Raw genomic sequence first — 17,615 nt, 5'->3', positions numbered from 1 at the left:
GACTCCTCTAGGTAGCTTTTTCCATTTTCTTCTATTTTGATTTCTGTATTAAATTCAGAAGAGGTAGCTTCCACACTAAAAGTACAGTCTTCTTTGGACTCTTTTAGGTAGCTTTTTTCAATCTTTTCTTCTGATACAGAGCATGTTTTATAAGTATTTTCAGTTTAATCAAATCACCTTTCACATGGGACAAACTCATGATATACATGATTATCCTTCACTACTTAGTGACTCAATTCAAATATTTTTCATGTCCAAGTGTAATAAACAAGATCGATTAGGGAATTGTAAGTGTAACAGAAGATTAAGCAACATCAATCCAACACCTCATATCACAGTATGCATGAAAAATGCAGAATGTCTAATGTTTAAAGAAGCATATGCATGTTAAGTGTTGTCCGAGATGTTGTAACATCTGCGACAACATTTATGAATGATCAGGCAGAACACATGCTGAGAGATTTCCTAAGGTTGGAGAATCTCTCAAAGTCTAGTGCTTTTGTGAATATGTCAGCCAATTGGTTGTTTTTATTAACAAATTTCATCCGAATCAATCCTTTCTCTACTAGATCACGAATAAAGTGGTGTCGAATGTCAATGTGTTTAGTAAGAGAGTGTTGTACTGGGTTTTTTGAAATATTTATTGCACTAGAATTGTCACAGTACACAACTAAGGGTTCACTCTTAAGTCCATAGTCTTCTATCATTTGATTCATCCACAAGAGTCGAGTGCAACCACTTCCTGCTGCCACATATTCGGATTCAGTAGTTGAAAGTGAAACACAATTCTGTTTTCTACTATGCCATGATATCAAGTTATTTCCAAGGTAAAAACAGCCTCCAGAGGTACTCTTTCTATCATCCAAATCCCCTGCCCAATCAGCATCTGTCAACCCTACCAAATTTGAGTTGGTGTCGTGAGTATATCATAATCCTAGGTCAATGGTTCCAGCTAGGGATGTAATCGAGTCGAGCCGAACTCTTGAATGTTTGAGCTTGGTTCGTTTATAATCGAGCCGAGCTCGAACTTTATTTAACGAATATATGCATGACTCACGAGCTTATTCAAGCCTTTATCGAGCCTAAACAAGCTTAATAAATATGAATTATACATTTAAATTTTCATTAAATTAATTAAAAAGTAAATTATATATTTAAAGAAAAATATATTATTCTTATTAAAATTTGTAAATTTATTATAATAAATAAATTTAATAGATTTTTCTATATATCTCATAAATAATATGCAAAATCAATAAATCAAATATCAAAACTATTATTTTTTCATCTAAAAGATTACTCATGAACTTACCAACGAATTTGTTCACGAGCTAACGAGCCGAATACTGTAAAGCTTGAGTTTGGTTTGTTTATCTTAACGAGCCTCATTAAACGAGCTCAAACGAGCTTTTATCGAATCGAGCTTCGAATATCTCACAAACGGTTTGGTTCGTTTACATCCCTAGTTCCAGCTATGTATCGAAGGATACGTTTTACGGCTTTTAAATGAGAAATCATAGGATTAGATTGGTATCTAGCACACAAGCAAACGCTAAACATTAAGTCAGTGCGACTAGCAGTCAAGTACAGGAGATTTCCTATGATGCTGCGGTATAAGGTGTTGTCAACATTTTCGGCAGCATCATCTTTGGATAATTTTTCATTTGAGCCCATAGGTGTCTTCTGTGCTTGGTGTTCCCATTAGTAAATTTCTTTATCAAGTTTTTTACATACTTACCTTGACACAAAAAGATGCCATCATGCATTTGTTTGATTTGTAAACCAAAAAAGAAACTTAGCTCACCAACCATGCTCATTTCGAATGTGGATGACATGCACTCAACAAAATTATCAGCATGCTTTTGAGATGAGGAAACAAAGATTATATCATCAACATAAACATTGACAAATAAGGATTTCACCTTTGGATTTCTGAATAAAAAGGGTATTGCCTACTTCACCTCGTTTGAAGCCAATTTCAAGAAGATATTCTGTTAGTCTGTCATTCCATGCACGTGGTGCTTGCTTCAAACCATAGAGAGCCTTTTTTAACTTGTACACATGATTCAAATTATGTGGATCTTCAAATCCTTTAGGCTGTCTTACATATACTTCCTCACACAAGGTACCATTCAAGAATGCACCTTTAACGTCCATTTGAAACAATTTGATTTTCATGTAGCATGCAATGGCTAGCAATAGTCGGACTGACTCAATGCGGGCAACAGGAGCAAAGGTCTCATCAAAATCAACCCCCTCAACCTGTGTGTACTTGTTTCGAATGATGTTCCCTGACTCATCAGTTTTATTTTTAAAAATCCACTTTGTTCCAATTATATTGACGTGGTCAAGAGGTGGAACTAGATCCCAAACATCATTTCGAACGAATTCATCAAGCTCATCATGCATAGCATTGATCCAAAACTCGTCTTTTAAGGCTTCATCAACATTTTTAGGTTCACATTGAGATACAAAGCATGAAAATCTGACATGTGATTAAGCTGATCTCATGCATATAAGTCCAGCCATCTTTCGGTAATCGACTTTCTCTTTCTTTCGAGTTGGACTTCACCTTGCACACTTCCAATTATTTGAGATGATGGATGATTTCTCTGGATCTTAGTCTGCTGTGTCATCATCACTATTTGCTTTGTCCTCAAATTCAGTGACTTCAGTATCACATGTTGCGCTAGGTGTTGCAACATCTGGGGCAAGACCTGTATTTTCCAGTATGGTCGGGGTTTCCAGAAGATCATCAACGTCATCCTCAGCAGTTTTCTTCTTGAGATCTGCACAATCATTAAAAACAACATTAATCGATTCCATAATAGTCCTAGTTCTTAAATTAAACATGTGATAGGCTCGACTATTAGTGGCATATCCTAAAAACAGACACTTATCACTCTTTGAATCGAATTTAGCAAGTTGATCCCTGTCATTTAAAGTGTAACAAACACATCCAAAAATATGAAAATATTTGAGATTAGGCTTCTTTCCCATGATTATTTCATAAGATGTCATGGTTGAGACACTTCTCAAATACACTTTGTTTGAGATATGACAAGCCGTATTTAGGGCCTCTGCCCAAAAACGCTTTGAGATATTTTTTGAGGTCAGCATCACCCTTGCCATTTCTTGAAGTGTTCTGTTCTTGCGTTCGGCAATCCCATTCTGTTGTGGAGTTTTTGGTGCCATAAACTCGTGTGAAATACCTTTCCTGTCACAAAATGATGAGAACGAAGAATTCTCAAATTCCTTACCATGGTCCGTCCTGATTCTTCTCACCTTCAAACTATGAAAGTTTGTGATTCTTGTGACCAATTGTTTAAACACACTGAAGGTGTCTGATTTCTCCCTAATAAAACTAACCCATGAAAACCGTGAGAAATCATCAACACATACAAAAGAATATTTCTTACCTCCACAGCTTTTGACTTCCATAGGACCCATAAGATCCATGTGAAGTAACTCCAGACAGCGTGTTGTCCCAGATGTTGCCAACACCGGGTGTGACACGCGAGCCTGTTTTCCTTTTTGACACTCACCACACACATAAGGTATTCCAGATGAAAGATTGGGCATACCTCGCACTGCCTCATATTTACTCAGATTTTTCAAGGTTTTGAAGTTCATATGGCCGAGTTTCTGATGCCAAAGGTCAAGTTCAGTAATTTGTGCATGTTTGCATGAATGTTCTTCACCAATTTGGTAGCAATTGTCTGAAGACCTTGTATCTATCATGATGCATATGTTAGATTCATCAAAAACTTCACACGCATGCTTATTAAACTTTACATGTAAATTATCATCGCATAATTGACTTATGCTTATCAAATTTGAGTTTAGTCCTTCAACATGGAGCACATTGTGGAGCTTTGGTAGTCCTTCGACATTCAAAGTTCCCTTTCCAACAATTTTTCCTTTAGCTCCCCCTCCATATAGGTTACTCTGCCACAATTTTGTTCAATATAATCGATGAGATATTCTCGTGACCCTGTCATATGGCGTGAGCTTCCACTATCAAAGTACCAGTAACCTGCAGTGTTAGTTTTTAATGAGGTATAAACAATATTACAGTGAATTTTTGCCTTTGGTACCCAAACTTGCCTTACTGTAGGTCGATTCTTGGAGGTGTTGCGGAAAGTGTTGTGCAACATTTGAGGCAACATCCGGATTGACTTTTGGTTCATGCGGTCATCGCTGAGTTTAAAAAAATATGGCCTGATATGTCCAGGCTTAAAGCAGTAATGGCAGACATACATGCGTTTTCTTTTCTTAGAGACAGGTGCAGTGGATTGTCTTTTTGGTGGAGAGCTTTTGGTTGAAAGTGTAGGTTGTGGCGGTGTGAATGTCTCAGTTTTTCCTTTCACAAAAACAGTAGATTTTGAAGATTCACAAGTTTCATGTACACTGTCTTTGAATCCTAACCCTTCTTGTCATCTCTTCCCTTTGAAAGTATGGATTCAAGCTTTGATGTGCTCGAATTAAACTTGGACAAGGTTTCAGTTGCCTTTTGAAGTTCTTTTTTGGTCTTTCCCAGTTCTAAGTCCTTTTTGCTCAGAATTACTTCAAGTTTGGCAACCACAGCTTTTAGATCAGTGTTTTCCTTTATAAGAGTGGAGTTAAGCTTGTTTCTTTTGGTCCAATCCTCAAACAACTCTTCATAAAGCTTTTGAACACTCTCAAGAGTCATCTCTTCATCATCAGCTTCCAATTCATCATCTACACTCGAATTTCCAAAAGTTGTGGATTTTAAAAACACTGATTTTTTGCAGATGTTGCGGTCAGGTGTGGCAACACCTAGGGCAACACCTAAAGGATTCACCTGTAGCCTGCGATTTTTTGTCAATAATGCAGTCAAGGAGGTCTGATTATCTTCATCATTGGGTTTCTCCTCCTCGTCAGATTCTTCATGGCTTAGAGACTCATTATAGCCTTTGTTCTTTTGCAGTCTGTTGACACATTCATTTGCATAGTGTCCGAACCCCTTGCACTCTCTACACTGCACTGAATCATACTTCTTTGAGTTAAATTGTTCTCTGCCTTCATTCCTTGGTTGAGATTGTTGCTTGGCAGGAAATCTTTGTGATCTTTCAGGAGCAAGAAGACATGGAAATTTAGAGGGTTGTGCATCCTTCTTCTTGTCTCTGATTCTTTTCAAGTAATCCCTTAATTTCTTAGTGATAAAGAAGATAGAGTCCTCACAAAGGTCTGATTCACTGACTTCTTGGGATATTTGAAGAAGGTCATTGTGGGTGTCATTTGAAGCTTGGAATGCAATTGTTTTCCCTTTATCCTTCTTCTGCATGTCTATGTTCATCTCAAAAGTTCGAAGTGAGCTGATAAGGTCTTCCAAAGCCATTTGCTTTGTGTCCATAGCCTCATCTATCGCACAAATTTTTATGTTGAATCTTTCGGGCAAAGAACGGAGAAACTTACTAACTAATCGTTCATTAGAGATAGGGTCTCCAAGACTGAACACCTCATTAGAAATTTCCCGTAGGCGACGATCATATTTCAGTATGTTCTCAGATTCTTCCATCCTCATCATCTCGAACTTGGAAGTAACCATCCTTAGTCTTGTTCGTCGCACACTCTCAGAACCTTCACAGTGTCTTTGGAGAATGTCCCATGCATCCTTGGCCGAGACACAATTAGTAATAAGCCCGAACATGTTTGTATCAACTGAAGAAAAAATTGCGTTCAGTGCCTTTGAGTTGTAATTTGAAATCTGCACTTCATCAGCAGTCCAGTCACTTTTCGGTTTTATCAGACTATCACCATCTTCGTCTATTCTCCTTGGTGGAGTCCAACCGCTTAGAACATGTTGTCATGCTCTCTCATCTATGGATTTTATATGAAACTGGATTTTGACCTTCCATAGACTGTAGTTGGTTCCATCTAAGACTGGTGGCCGAAGTACGGTGTTTGCGAGTGATGGATCCATTTGATATTTCTGTCAAACAAAACAAAAACCAGAATCAACACTTAGTATATCAAGAGTAGGCTCTGATACCACTTGTTAGAAATCGTGTTCGACAGATGTGTGTAAATATATCAATAGTAGTGTAAACTCGTAAATTTGTGTTTTATCAGAATTAAGTGTTGTGTCAAATGTTACAACATTTAAGACAACATGCAGCGGAATATTAAAAGTTTATAACACAAATTCACTTTAAATAAATAGATGGACGAGATTAAATATGCACAAGTATAAATACTTGTGCGGTGCCTCATGGCAAAAATTAATCACTAGAAAACCAAAACGTTTACAAAAACCTATCACTAGTGCTTTTCAAAAAATTCAATTTCCTCAACAAGTTGAGAAAATAAACGCTTTCTAAAACAACCAGCAATAATAAAACATCAACTAAGAAAGCAAAAACGTGATTCCAAAAGAAGAGGCACGAAAACGATCTTCAGCCAACTTCGTTACGGATGTTGTCTGCAGATGTCCTCAACATTCAAGGCAACACACGATCACCACTCTTCAAAACAGCACGATCCTTGATGAATTATTTCTCTGATATTCACGGCGTGAACAAGTGCGTATATGTGTGTTTATGTCGAGAGAGAGAGAGAGAGCTTCTTAGTTCCTTGATCTCTTATTTGTAGTTGTAGACTTTTTCTCCACAAGGAAAACCTATTACACAAGGAAAATAAGAGTTTTATTAGAAATAAACTCTTAATATTATATCTCTTTAAATCATTATCATAAATAGCATATCTAACATATATTTGCTTAATTATCTCATTATCTTAAAAAGGTAAAATCTCACAAGATATTATATGAAATCAAATTTAGCAAGGAAAAGATATTGTTAGGGAAATAATTTAAATCAAGATATTTTATCAATTAAATTCGGAAATATTATTTCCCTTCAAACATAACTCTACGCAAAATGATTTACGATTCCGATTACTATGACGAGCATGAAAATATGATTTATGAAAATGTTTATGCAAGAAAGTCATGTTATGCACATTTATGTTTATATTATGCTATGTTTAAAATTGCATGGATTTTTATTACGTATTACTTGTTATTCACGGTTTATGCATGTTGAATCATTAGACTCACAAGACTTGATCGATGCAGATGATGTAGTTGAGGAGACGGGTGTCACCAGTGAGCAGGCTCGGGGACTAGCGGCAGTGCAAACTCGATGAACTTGTAGTTCACAAGAGTGTTTATTATGCACGTATAAAACTATTTTATCTAATTTTATGTCTTAGTATTTGTGAATAGTAAGTTGAGACTTTTTATATTATGTTGGATTTTTCAAATTATGGTGGATGTTATAACTTGGGATTTTTTTTTTTTGGATGTGAAAATTAAAATGCTGAAGTTTTTATAAATGTATTTTTAGTACAAGTGGTGACCGTTATTTTATTTTATGAGTTATATTTATAATAAATTATTTATTAAGAAAATTTTAAATTTTTCTGCAAATATGAGAGTAGTAATATTTTAAGACACGGTTCGTCACAAAAGTAGTCTTGCTCTATGATAAATTATTTAGTAAAAAATTAACAATTTATGACTTTGATGGGTTTCTCGTTGCTTATCATTTACCAATGCCATCAATTTTTATGTGAATTATTGTTTGTCGGATTAGAGGAGGTATAACGTACCGAAATTTTGGATACCGTATACCGTACCGAAATACTGATATGAGAAAAATGATACCGTTACCGTTACCGTATCGACTTTTCGGATCGGTATACTGAAGTTTCGGTACGGTATTGGTAAAATACATTCATAACGAAAGTATATATAAAAATATTCATTCTCTTGTAATTCCAAGGCCAGTGAGCATCAATACTAAATAAATCCCTCAAGACAGTCAAAGAGACCAAGATAGATATATATAAAAAAAATCCATCAAGACAATAAACATCAACCGCAACATGTGTCTGGAAATCCAAAACATCAATGAACACCAATAAATTTCAACCGCAACATGTGCGACTTCTTCATCCGCTATCTTTGCAACAATGTCTGAGGTCCTGTGATTTTTGAAGCATGTCAACTTTTTAACAAGTCGAGGTCCATCATCTAGTCCTCTAGCTAGCTGTAAGGTTAGGCGACAAAGATAAGACAATCTCAACAGTTTAAATTCTCAACTATGAGTCGATGACCGACGATTTCGGTTGGGAATAAATCTAGCAAGCGGACTAGGTCAAGTAATAGTATTTGGAGATGAGTCCAGGTATCGTACCCAAAGAGATCGATGTTTAATTACTAGAATATGAATTATTTTTCCTAATTCAGGCTAATAAAATTCAAATGATGGGAGATAAATTAATTAAAACTAAATAACACGATTTAAATAAATTAACTAAAGCAAAAAAATATCCAAATTATTAAACTAGACGAAAATTCAAATTATTTAAAAACGACTAAGGCGCACAACGGTACCGAGACAATTTATAATCTACGTGTCAAATTCATATTCAATAAATTAATTATTTAATTCACGACGGAATTCCCAAAATTATTTATTAAACGATTCCTCGAATTAATAAACCTAATTAAATCTAACAGTCCAATTATTTCTAACTGAATTTAATTAGATTCAACCGCATTAGATTGCTGTGAAATTCCAGTTTTTCAACCTAAAGTCGCACACTGAAATCGAATACTATTTCTAGTCAATTTAACCATGTGTTGATTGATGTGTGAAGCAAATATTAATCTATCGCCTTCCGGTTTTAGATTAACCAACAAATATTCTATTTAATTGGCCAGATTAAAAGAACACGTGATAAACGACATCAATCAATGAATAAAATAAATAATCTAATTGAATCAAACTCAAAACATCAAAAAATAATATGTCTCGGCCCTATCATGGCCTTAGTCTATAAAAATCTACTCCATAAACTTAAAATAAAATTGCAATTCACTGTTTAAATTCAATGCAGAAAACATGATTAAGAAGGAATGGGAAGAAATTCTCAGTAATTTGTAGCGTGTGAGGAATTCCTCGCTGGTTTTGCCTTCCTTCTTCCTCCTTTTTTTTCTTCTTCCGCGCTGTTCTCTATTCCGTCTCCTTCAGTACTTCTGTTCTCGGCTCCTTTCTTCTCTTGTACGCTTCTGCCCTTTTATTCTCCTCAATGGGCCTCTCCTTTTTTTTCTTTTTAAGCCCATATCAAGTAAAGAAAATGTAGATAAGATATTTGTCAAGATTTACATAGATTTCTCCAAAAATTCAATATCATCAAGGAACAAGAATATTTTATTTCCTTTGAAATCTAGCAAATTTATTTTATCTCCTAATTTAAACACTTTTCACTTTTTATTCAAATCTACAATTATTAATTAAATTAAGCACATAATTAGGATAAAAAGTCTAGATAAGGGCAAATATTATCAAATCAAATCCCTAAAATCTTTGTAAGATTTGGCCTTATCAATCCCCCCACACTTAAGCCTTTGTTCGTCCTCGAGCAAATCATAGAATAAAAATATAACCGAGGAATATTCAATGATTCACCACAACAAATGACACAATCAACACTTTTCAACCTACCAAATTCCGTCAAACTCAATCAAAAGATCACACTTCGAAAATCGTAAAATTCACTTTCGTTGCAACTTTAAAACTCAAGCATTCACTAGAAAAGATCAAGATAATGAGACGTGTGTAGTGTGGAAGTCAAAACTCATATTCATCAAAGGTGTTTTAGTTCAAGGAATGCTCATATTTTCTGGATTTTTTTTTTTTTTGAATAAATAAAGAAACTCTCCATAAGTTTATCTTTCATATCTTTCTCCACTAAATGTTGGAGGAATATGACCCGGTCAATAGGTCTTTTTAAGCTTATAACCTTAGGCCACGGCTCACGGCTACAATAAAGGTAGGGAGATTCAAAATGAGAGAAAATAAACAATTTAATCATACAGCGCACTCCTTCATCTCTTATCTTCCTTTCCTTATGGAATTTCACCATTCATCCACCTAATTTTTTCATCTTCCTTGTACTTTCATTCATATTCCCCCATATTTTCTTTCTCTTCCTCCAGTTTTTTTTTTCGATCTTCAACAACATTCCCTTTTAGGTTTTTCAATCATCACATCAATATTCCTCCTTCCTTTCTTTTTCATTATGTATCTTTTCATCAATCCCTTTCTCATTCTTCATGATTTTTTTTTTTCAAAGTCCTCCAACTTTTTCTTATCAATTATCAACACATGGGAGTTATTGAAAATTTTAAAGCGCTAAAGGGGTTTATTTCTCTCAAAATTAAGGTAGAGGAATAGTGTATGAGCTAAAATTGGGTAGTTGATGTGGGATTTTGAAAGAATACGAATGGGGGCTAATTGTATGTCTTTGACACACTCCATTCGATTTTTTATAGGCTCAAAAGAGGATACTAGGGATATAAATGATGCATTGGGTAGGCTCGAAAGGCTCAAACGGTCCAAGGATCGCCTAAATCATCCCTAATTCATTCTCCTCCGTATTTTCGCCTCGAAAGTTAATCAGACAAGTTCTAGATTGTTTCTTTTCTTTCTATTTTTTTTTTCATTTTTTTTTTCATTTTTTTTTTCATGAGCTCGCCTCCTGCTAATTCACAATAATTCATATAAGTATGACCCAAAGTGCATAGATGATGTCTCAAAACATGATACAAAACTAGTTTGTGCTCAAATCCTTCGGGTACAACTAAAGATCATCTCAATCAATTCTAGGTGTGATGTAATTTCTTGAGTGTTCAAAAATCTAGAAAGTCAATTAGTGTGTCATGTAATCACAAATGCGGTTTCTCAAAGAATAACCAAAAAAAAAAAAATTTCATGCTCGAGGATTAAACATTGAAGCACATGCTAAGTGTGGTGACGTAAAACAAACACAAATCAAATCCCCCCCCCCCCCCCCCCACACACACTTTAGATTTACACTACCCTCAGTGTCATGCCATTCAAAAAGAATATAAAAGTTGGATGCAGAATAGCAAGAGAACACTTCCCTAACAGTGTTTCTTTAAATTCCATGGACTGTTACATGGGGATGGTAGAATTCCTCAGTGCTGGAAATTTTTATTTCAACAGTTTAGCTTTTCCAGAATCTAAATCATATTCCTTCATTCCAATATTCCCTACACACATCAAAATCACAGAGAATTAATCTAATAGAGTAAAAAATAAAAAAAATAAAATGAAACGAAATAAAATAAATCACTGGGTTGCCTCCCAGCAAGCGCTAAATTTCTTGTCTATAGCTAGACAACTCCCTTTATGGATTAGGTTGGATCGTGCAAAGGAGTACTCGGCTCCTCTTGCTCCACAATTCCTTCATGAAAAATTTTCAGTCGATGTCCATTCACCTTAAAGGGATTTCCAGAATCTCCACGGATTTCTACAACACCAAAGGGAAAAACTTCAGTAACAGTAAAAGGCCCGGACCATTTGGAACGAAGTTTACCTGGCGTGAGTTTTAAACGAGAGTTATAAAGAAGAAATTTTTGTCCAGACTCAAATTCCCTGTGCACAATCCTTGCATCATGCCACTTCTTTGTCTTTTCCTTGTAGATTTTTGCATTCTCTTATGCATCAAGACGAAATTCCTCCAGCTCATTGAGTTGTAGAAGACGCTGATAACCTGTAGCTTGCACATCAAAGTTCAAAAATTTAGTAGCTCATAATGCCCTATGCTCTAATTCAACATGAAGGTGACAAGCTTTTCCATAGACCAAACGAAAAGGGGAAGTTCCTATAGGGGTTTTGGATGCTGTTCTATATGCCCACAACGCATCATCCAATTTACTAGCCCATTCCTTCCTCGAAGATCCAACGGTCTTCTCAAGAATTTTCTTAATCTCCCTATTTGACACTTCTACTTGACCACTAGTTTGAGGATGATAAGGTGTGGCCACCTTGTGCGTGACCCCATATTTATCCAAAAGAGATTCAAAATTGCGATTACAAAAATGTGTTCCCCCATCGCTAATAATGGCTCTAGGTGTGCCAAATCTTGCAAAAATATTTTTCTTTAAAAATTGGATCACAACCTTAGAGTCATTGGTTCTACAAGCACTTGCTTCCACCCACTTGGATACGTAATCCACAGCCACCAAAATATATTTATTTCCTAAGGAATCTGGAAATGGCCCCATGAAATCAATTCCCCGCACATCAAACAATTCACAGACTAAAATATTATTCAATGGCATTTCGTGTCTCCTTGAAATATTACCAACACGTTGGCATTCATTGCAATTCAAAACATAAGTGTGTGCATCCTTGAACAGTGTAGGCCAGTAGAATCCAGCTTGAAGGATTTTTGTGGCCGTTTTACTTGCCCCAAAATGTCCTCCAGTTGGACCACTATGACAATGAGAAAGTATAGAACTTACCTCTTCCGCTGGAATACACCTACGAATAATGTCATCTGCACAAATTCTAAACAAAAGAGGATCTTCCCAAATATAATATTTTAAATCTGAAAAGAACTTCTTTTTCTGCTGATATGTAAGATGAGAAGGAATAAATTTGCATGACAAATAATTGACAAAATCAGCATACCATGATAAATTAGAGATGCCATAAAGTTTCTCGTCAGGGAATTCATCTCTAATTACATACTTACCTTCCTTGGGCTTCTCCAATCTCGATAGATGATCAGCAACTTGGTTTTCAGTCCCCTTGCGATCCACGATCTCTATGTCAAATTCTTGCAGTAGAAGGATCCATCTTATCAATCTTGGCTTGGCATCCTTCTTGTTTAAGAGATACTTCAAAGCTGAATGATCCGTGTGGACTATCACTTTACTCCCTACAAGGTATGGCCGAAACTTGTCCAAAGAAAAAACAACAGCCAGCAACTCTTTTTCTGTGGTGGAGTAGTTCAATTGAGCTCCTGAAAGTGTCATGCTTGCATAGTAGATTACATGCAAGAATTTGTCTCTCTTTTGCCCCAAAACAGCCCCTAAAGCAATATCACTTGCGTCACACATGAGTTCAAAAGGTAGATTCCAATCTGGTGCGACAATGATTGGCGTGGTGGTCAACTTTTGCTTTAATACCTGAAAAGCTTGTAAACAATCCTCAGAAAAAACAAAAGGAACATCTTTCATTAGCAAATTAGTTAAAGGCTTAGTAATACTCGAGAAATCCTTGATAAATCGCCTATAAAAACCTGCATGCCCAATAAAGCTACGAATTCCTTTGACATTAGTGGGAGGAGAAAGCTTTTCTATGATCTCTACCTTAGCTCTATCCACTTCAATACCTTTTTCAGAAATTTTGTGACCAAGGACAATTCCTTCCTTTACCATGAAATGACATTTCTCCCAGTTAAGTACAAGATTCGTTTCTTCACATCTCTTTAGCACTTTTGACAAATTAATCAAACAAGAGTCGAAGGAAGAACCAAAAACAGAAAAGTCATCCATGAAGACCTCAATAAGCTTTTCAACCATATCATGAAAAATCGACATCATACAACGTTGAAAAGTAGCGGGAGCAGTACACAAACCAAATGGCATTCTTTTATAAGCAAATGTACCATAGGGACAAGTAAAAGTGGTCTTATCTTGATCTTCGGGGTCTATGGGGATTTGCATATATCCAGAATAACCATCTAAAAAACAATAGAAAGCATGACCTGCCAAACGCTCAAACATTTGATCAACAAAAGGTAAGGGGAAGTGATCTTTTCTTGTGGCATCATTCAATTTGCGATAATCAATACAAACACGCCACCCAGTCACAGTTCTAGTGGGGATTAATTCGTTATTTTCATTTTCAACAACAGTGATTCCCCCTTTCTTAGGAACAACATGCACAGGACTTACCCACTTGCTATCGGATATAGGAAAGATCATACCTGCATCAAGGAGTTTGATTACCTCCTTTTTGACGACCTCTTGCATAGCTGGATTCAATCTCCTTTGAGGTTGAGTGGTGAGAGAGTGCTCCTTCTCCATTAAAATTTTGTGCATGCACATGGATGGATTTATTCCCTTAATGTCAGCTATGCTCCATCCAATGGCATATATGTGATCCTTCAGCACTCTCAAGAGCTTATCTTCCTCATCACCTGTCAAGGAAGAAGAAACAATTACTGGCAGTTTATGTTCTTCCTTCAAAAATAAATATTTTAAATGAGGAGGAAGTGGTTTGAGTTCGAGGAATGGGGGTTCTTCTATGGAAGGTTTAAGTGATTTTGGAATATGTCCAAGCTCCTCAATCTTCGAATTCACCGATCTTGGCAAAGGCTTTGATCCCTCCAAGTAGTTCATACATTCCTCCACTTCTTCTCTGCTGGATTCCGTGGACTTTGGGCTAACCAAAAGCTTTTCCAGTGGGTCTTCAATCAAAGTATCCTGCACACTACACTCAACAATATCATCAATAGCATCTATTCTATAACAATCAGAAGATCCAGGATATTTCATACTACGAAAGACATTAAAAGTTACCTTCTCATCATTCAACCTCAAAACTAACTCACCTTTTTGCACATCTATGAGAGCTCTTCCAGTAGCTAAGAAAGTACGACCTAAAATTAGGGGGATCTCACGATCCTCCTCCATGTCTAGCACAACAAAGTCAACTGGAAATATAAATTTATCAACCTTAACCAAAACATCCTCTATAACCCCTCTAGGATATTTAATAGACCTATCAGCAAGTTGAAGGGAAATAGTGGTTGGTTTAACTTCTCCAATCCCCAATTTCTCAAAACAAGAATAAGGCATAAGATTTATGCTAGCACCAAGATCACACAATGCCTTGTTAAAATTAGAATTTCCTATAGTGCAAGGAATGGAGAAACTACCTGGATCCTTAAGCTTTGGAGGTAATTTATTTTGCAAAATAGCTGAACATTCCTCAGAAAGCTTAACAGTTTCAAAATCAACAAGTTTCCTCTTTTTAGTCAAAATATCTTTCAAGAATTTAGCATAAGAAGGCATTTGAGCCAAAGCCTCTACAAAAGGAATATTTATGTGCAATTTCTTAAAAACTTCAAGGAATTTTGAAAATTGTTGGTCCAATTGTAGTTGCCTTGCTCTTTGAGGAAAAGGAAGTGTATTAATATCAATATTATCATTAGAATCAAATTCCTTACCTTTCTTACCTGTCTTCCGTGTAGTCTGAGTGTTCTGTTCCTTAGCATCTTCCATTTTTGGTTTCATTCCTCCATCATTCTTTGCCTCCATATCTGTAGAATTCTGCCTCTTTGGTTCCTCTTCCTCGGCCTTGATCACTGTACTCACTGCATTCACTCCTTTCGGATTTTTCTCAGTATCACTTGGTAGTGTTCCAAGGGGTCGATTTGCTAATTGATTGGCTATTTGACCCATTTGAGCATCCAACCTTCGTAAGATAGCATCATGATTCTGCAGTCTCGTCTCCATTCCCACAACATGTTTCATCATAAAATCCTCATAAATTGGTCTTTGATCTTCTTGCTTGAATCCTGGAGGTGCTGCAGGTACCAATAATCCTTGTTGTCTCACTTGTTGAGGAATGGGCAGTGGAGGAATATGTGTTGGATTAAGGGAATTCTCCGTATTCTTTCAAGATAAATTAGGGTGATTCCTCCATCCTGGATTATACGTGGAACTGTATGGATTTGATTGTTGTCTCCATTGATTCCCCACAAAATTCACTGCTTCTTCATCAAAAATGGGTTGTTCCTCGATGACTATTCCTTGGACCTGATTTGCTTGATTTGATTTCAGCTGAGAGAATTGATGGGCCAACCCATCAATCTTAGCAGTAAGTGCATTCAACACATCCATTTCAAGAACTCCAGCCTTCTTTTCTCGTTTAATATATGTCCAACCCGCACTATTTTCAGCCATATTTGAAATTATTTCAAGTGCAACTCGTGGAGTCTTCCTGTATAAGTTACCATTGGCTGCTGCATCTAGCATGGAACGCACAGAAGGATCTACTCCGTTATAGAAAATCTGAACTTGTTCAGATGAAGAGAAACCATGTTGAGGACACCTCCTCAACATCTTTCTAAATCTTCCCCAAGCTGTATGTAATGTCTCCCCATCCTTCTGGCGAAAAGATGATATATCCATACGCAGTTGTGCTAGCTTGGTGGGTGAAAAATATTGATTCATGAACATTTCCACCAAACCATTCCATGTAGTAATAGAACAAGCTGGTAGATCTCTAAGCCATTCTGCTGCTTCACCATGCAAAGAGAAGGGGAATAGTCTCGATCTTATGGCATCCGTGCTCACTCCATTGAACTTGATTGTGTCACAGATAGATAGAAATCCCTCCAGATGTGCATTAGGATCCTCGGTCTGCGATCCTCCAAATCTCACTTGATATTGTATCATTTGAATGATGGATGGCTTCAACTCAAAATTATTTGCTTCCACAGTAGGGCGAGTGATGCTAGAACCATAACCTCCAGTGGTTTGTCTAGTGAGATCATAGACAGTGCGATCATCTTCCTCGTTGTCCATTACTTCCATCCCTGCTGTTTCAACTTTCTCCTCTTGTTTTAATTGTTCTTCCACGTCAAAGTCTGAGGATTTCTCCCTTTGTGCTCTACGTCTCCGTCGAAAAGTATTCTCAATCTCTGGATCAAACGGCTCTAATTCCGTCTCTCCTCTAACACGGGTCATGCACAGTAAGATAATCCCTGAAAATAAATAAACAAACTTTAAACGTACGCATATGCGTAGAATCAACAAAGTTAAATAAAAACCTGATAAATAATAAATCCTAATATTAAACAATTCAATCCCCGGCAACGGCGTCAAAAACTTGACCGACGATTTCGGTTGGGAATAAATCTAGCAAGCGGACTAGGTCAAGTAATAGTATTTGGAGATGAGTCCAGGTATCGTACCCAAAGAGATCGATGTTTAATTACTAGAATATGAATTATTTTTCCTAATTCAGGCTAATAAAATTCAAATGATGGGAGATAAATTAATTAAAACTAAATAACACGATTTAAATAAATTAACTAAAGCAAAAAAATATCCAAATTATTAAACTAGACGAAAATTCAAATTATTTAAAAACGACTAAGGCGCACAACGGTACCGAGACAATTTATAATCTACGTGTCAAATTCATATTCAATAAATTAATTATTTAATTCACGACGGAATTCCCAAAATTATTTATTAAACGATTCCTCGAATTAATAAACCTAATTAAATCTAACAGTCCAATTATTTCTAACTGAATTTAATTAGATTCAACCGCATTAGATTGCTGTGAAATTCCAGTTTTTCTACCTAAAGTCGCACACTGAAATCGAATATTATTTCTAGTCAATTTAACCATGTGTTGATTGATGTGTGAAGCAAATATTAATCTATCACCTTCCGGTTTTAGATTAACCAACAAATATTCTATTTAATTGGCCAGATTAAAAGAACACCTGATAAACGACATCAATCAATGAATAAAATAAATAATCTAATTGAATCAAACTCAAAACATCAAAAAATAATATGTCTCGGCCCTATCATGGCCTTAGTCTATAAAAATCTACTCCATAAACTTAAAATAAAATTGCAATTCACTGTTTAAATTCAATGCAGAAAACATGATTAAGAAGGAATAGGAAGAGATTCTCAGTAATTTGTAGCGTGTGAGGAATTCCTCGCTGGTTTTGCC

At 36.0% G+C, this 17,615-nt stretch overlaps 1 protein-coding gene across 1 annotated transcript; it reads right to left on the bottom strand.

Annotated features, from left to right (window-relative positions):
- Positions 1–2,619: 2,619 nt before the first annotated feature.
- Positions 2,620–5,674, bottom strand: LOC142556904 (uncharacterized). Its single transcript, XM_075668396.1, has 3 exons — positions 4,826–5,674; positions 2,895–3,948; positions 2,620–2,789 (listed from the first exon to the last, which is right to left on the bottom strand). Exons 1-3 carry the CDS (start codon positions 5,672–5,674, stop codon positions 2,620–2,622), a joined length of 2,073 nt encoding a protein of 690 aa, XP_075524511.1.
- Positions 5,675–17,615: the final 11,941 nt, after the last annotated feature.

The sequence above is a fragment of the Primulina tabacum genome, chromosome 9 (assembly GCF_025594145.1).
Source record: "Primulina tabacum isolate GXHZ01 chromosome 9, ASM2559414v2, whole genome shotgun sequence".
NCBI lineage: Eukaryota > Viridiplantae > Streptophyta > Magnoliopsida > Lamiales > Gesneriaceae > Primulina > Primulina tabacum.
This window is presented reverse-complemented; position numbering and strand designations above follow the sequence as displayed.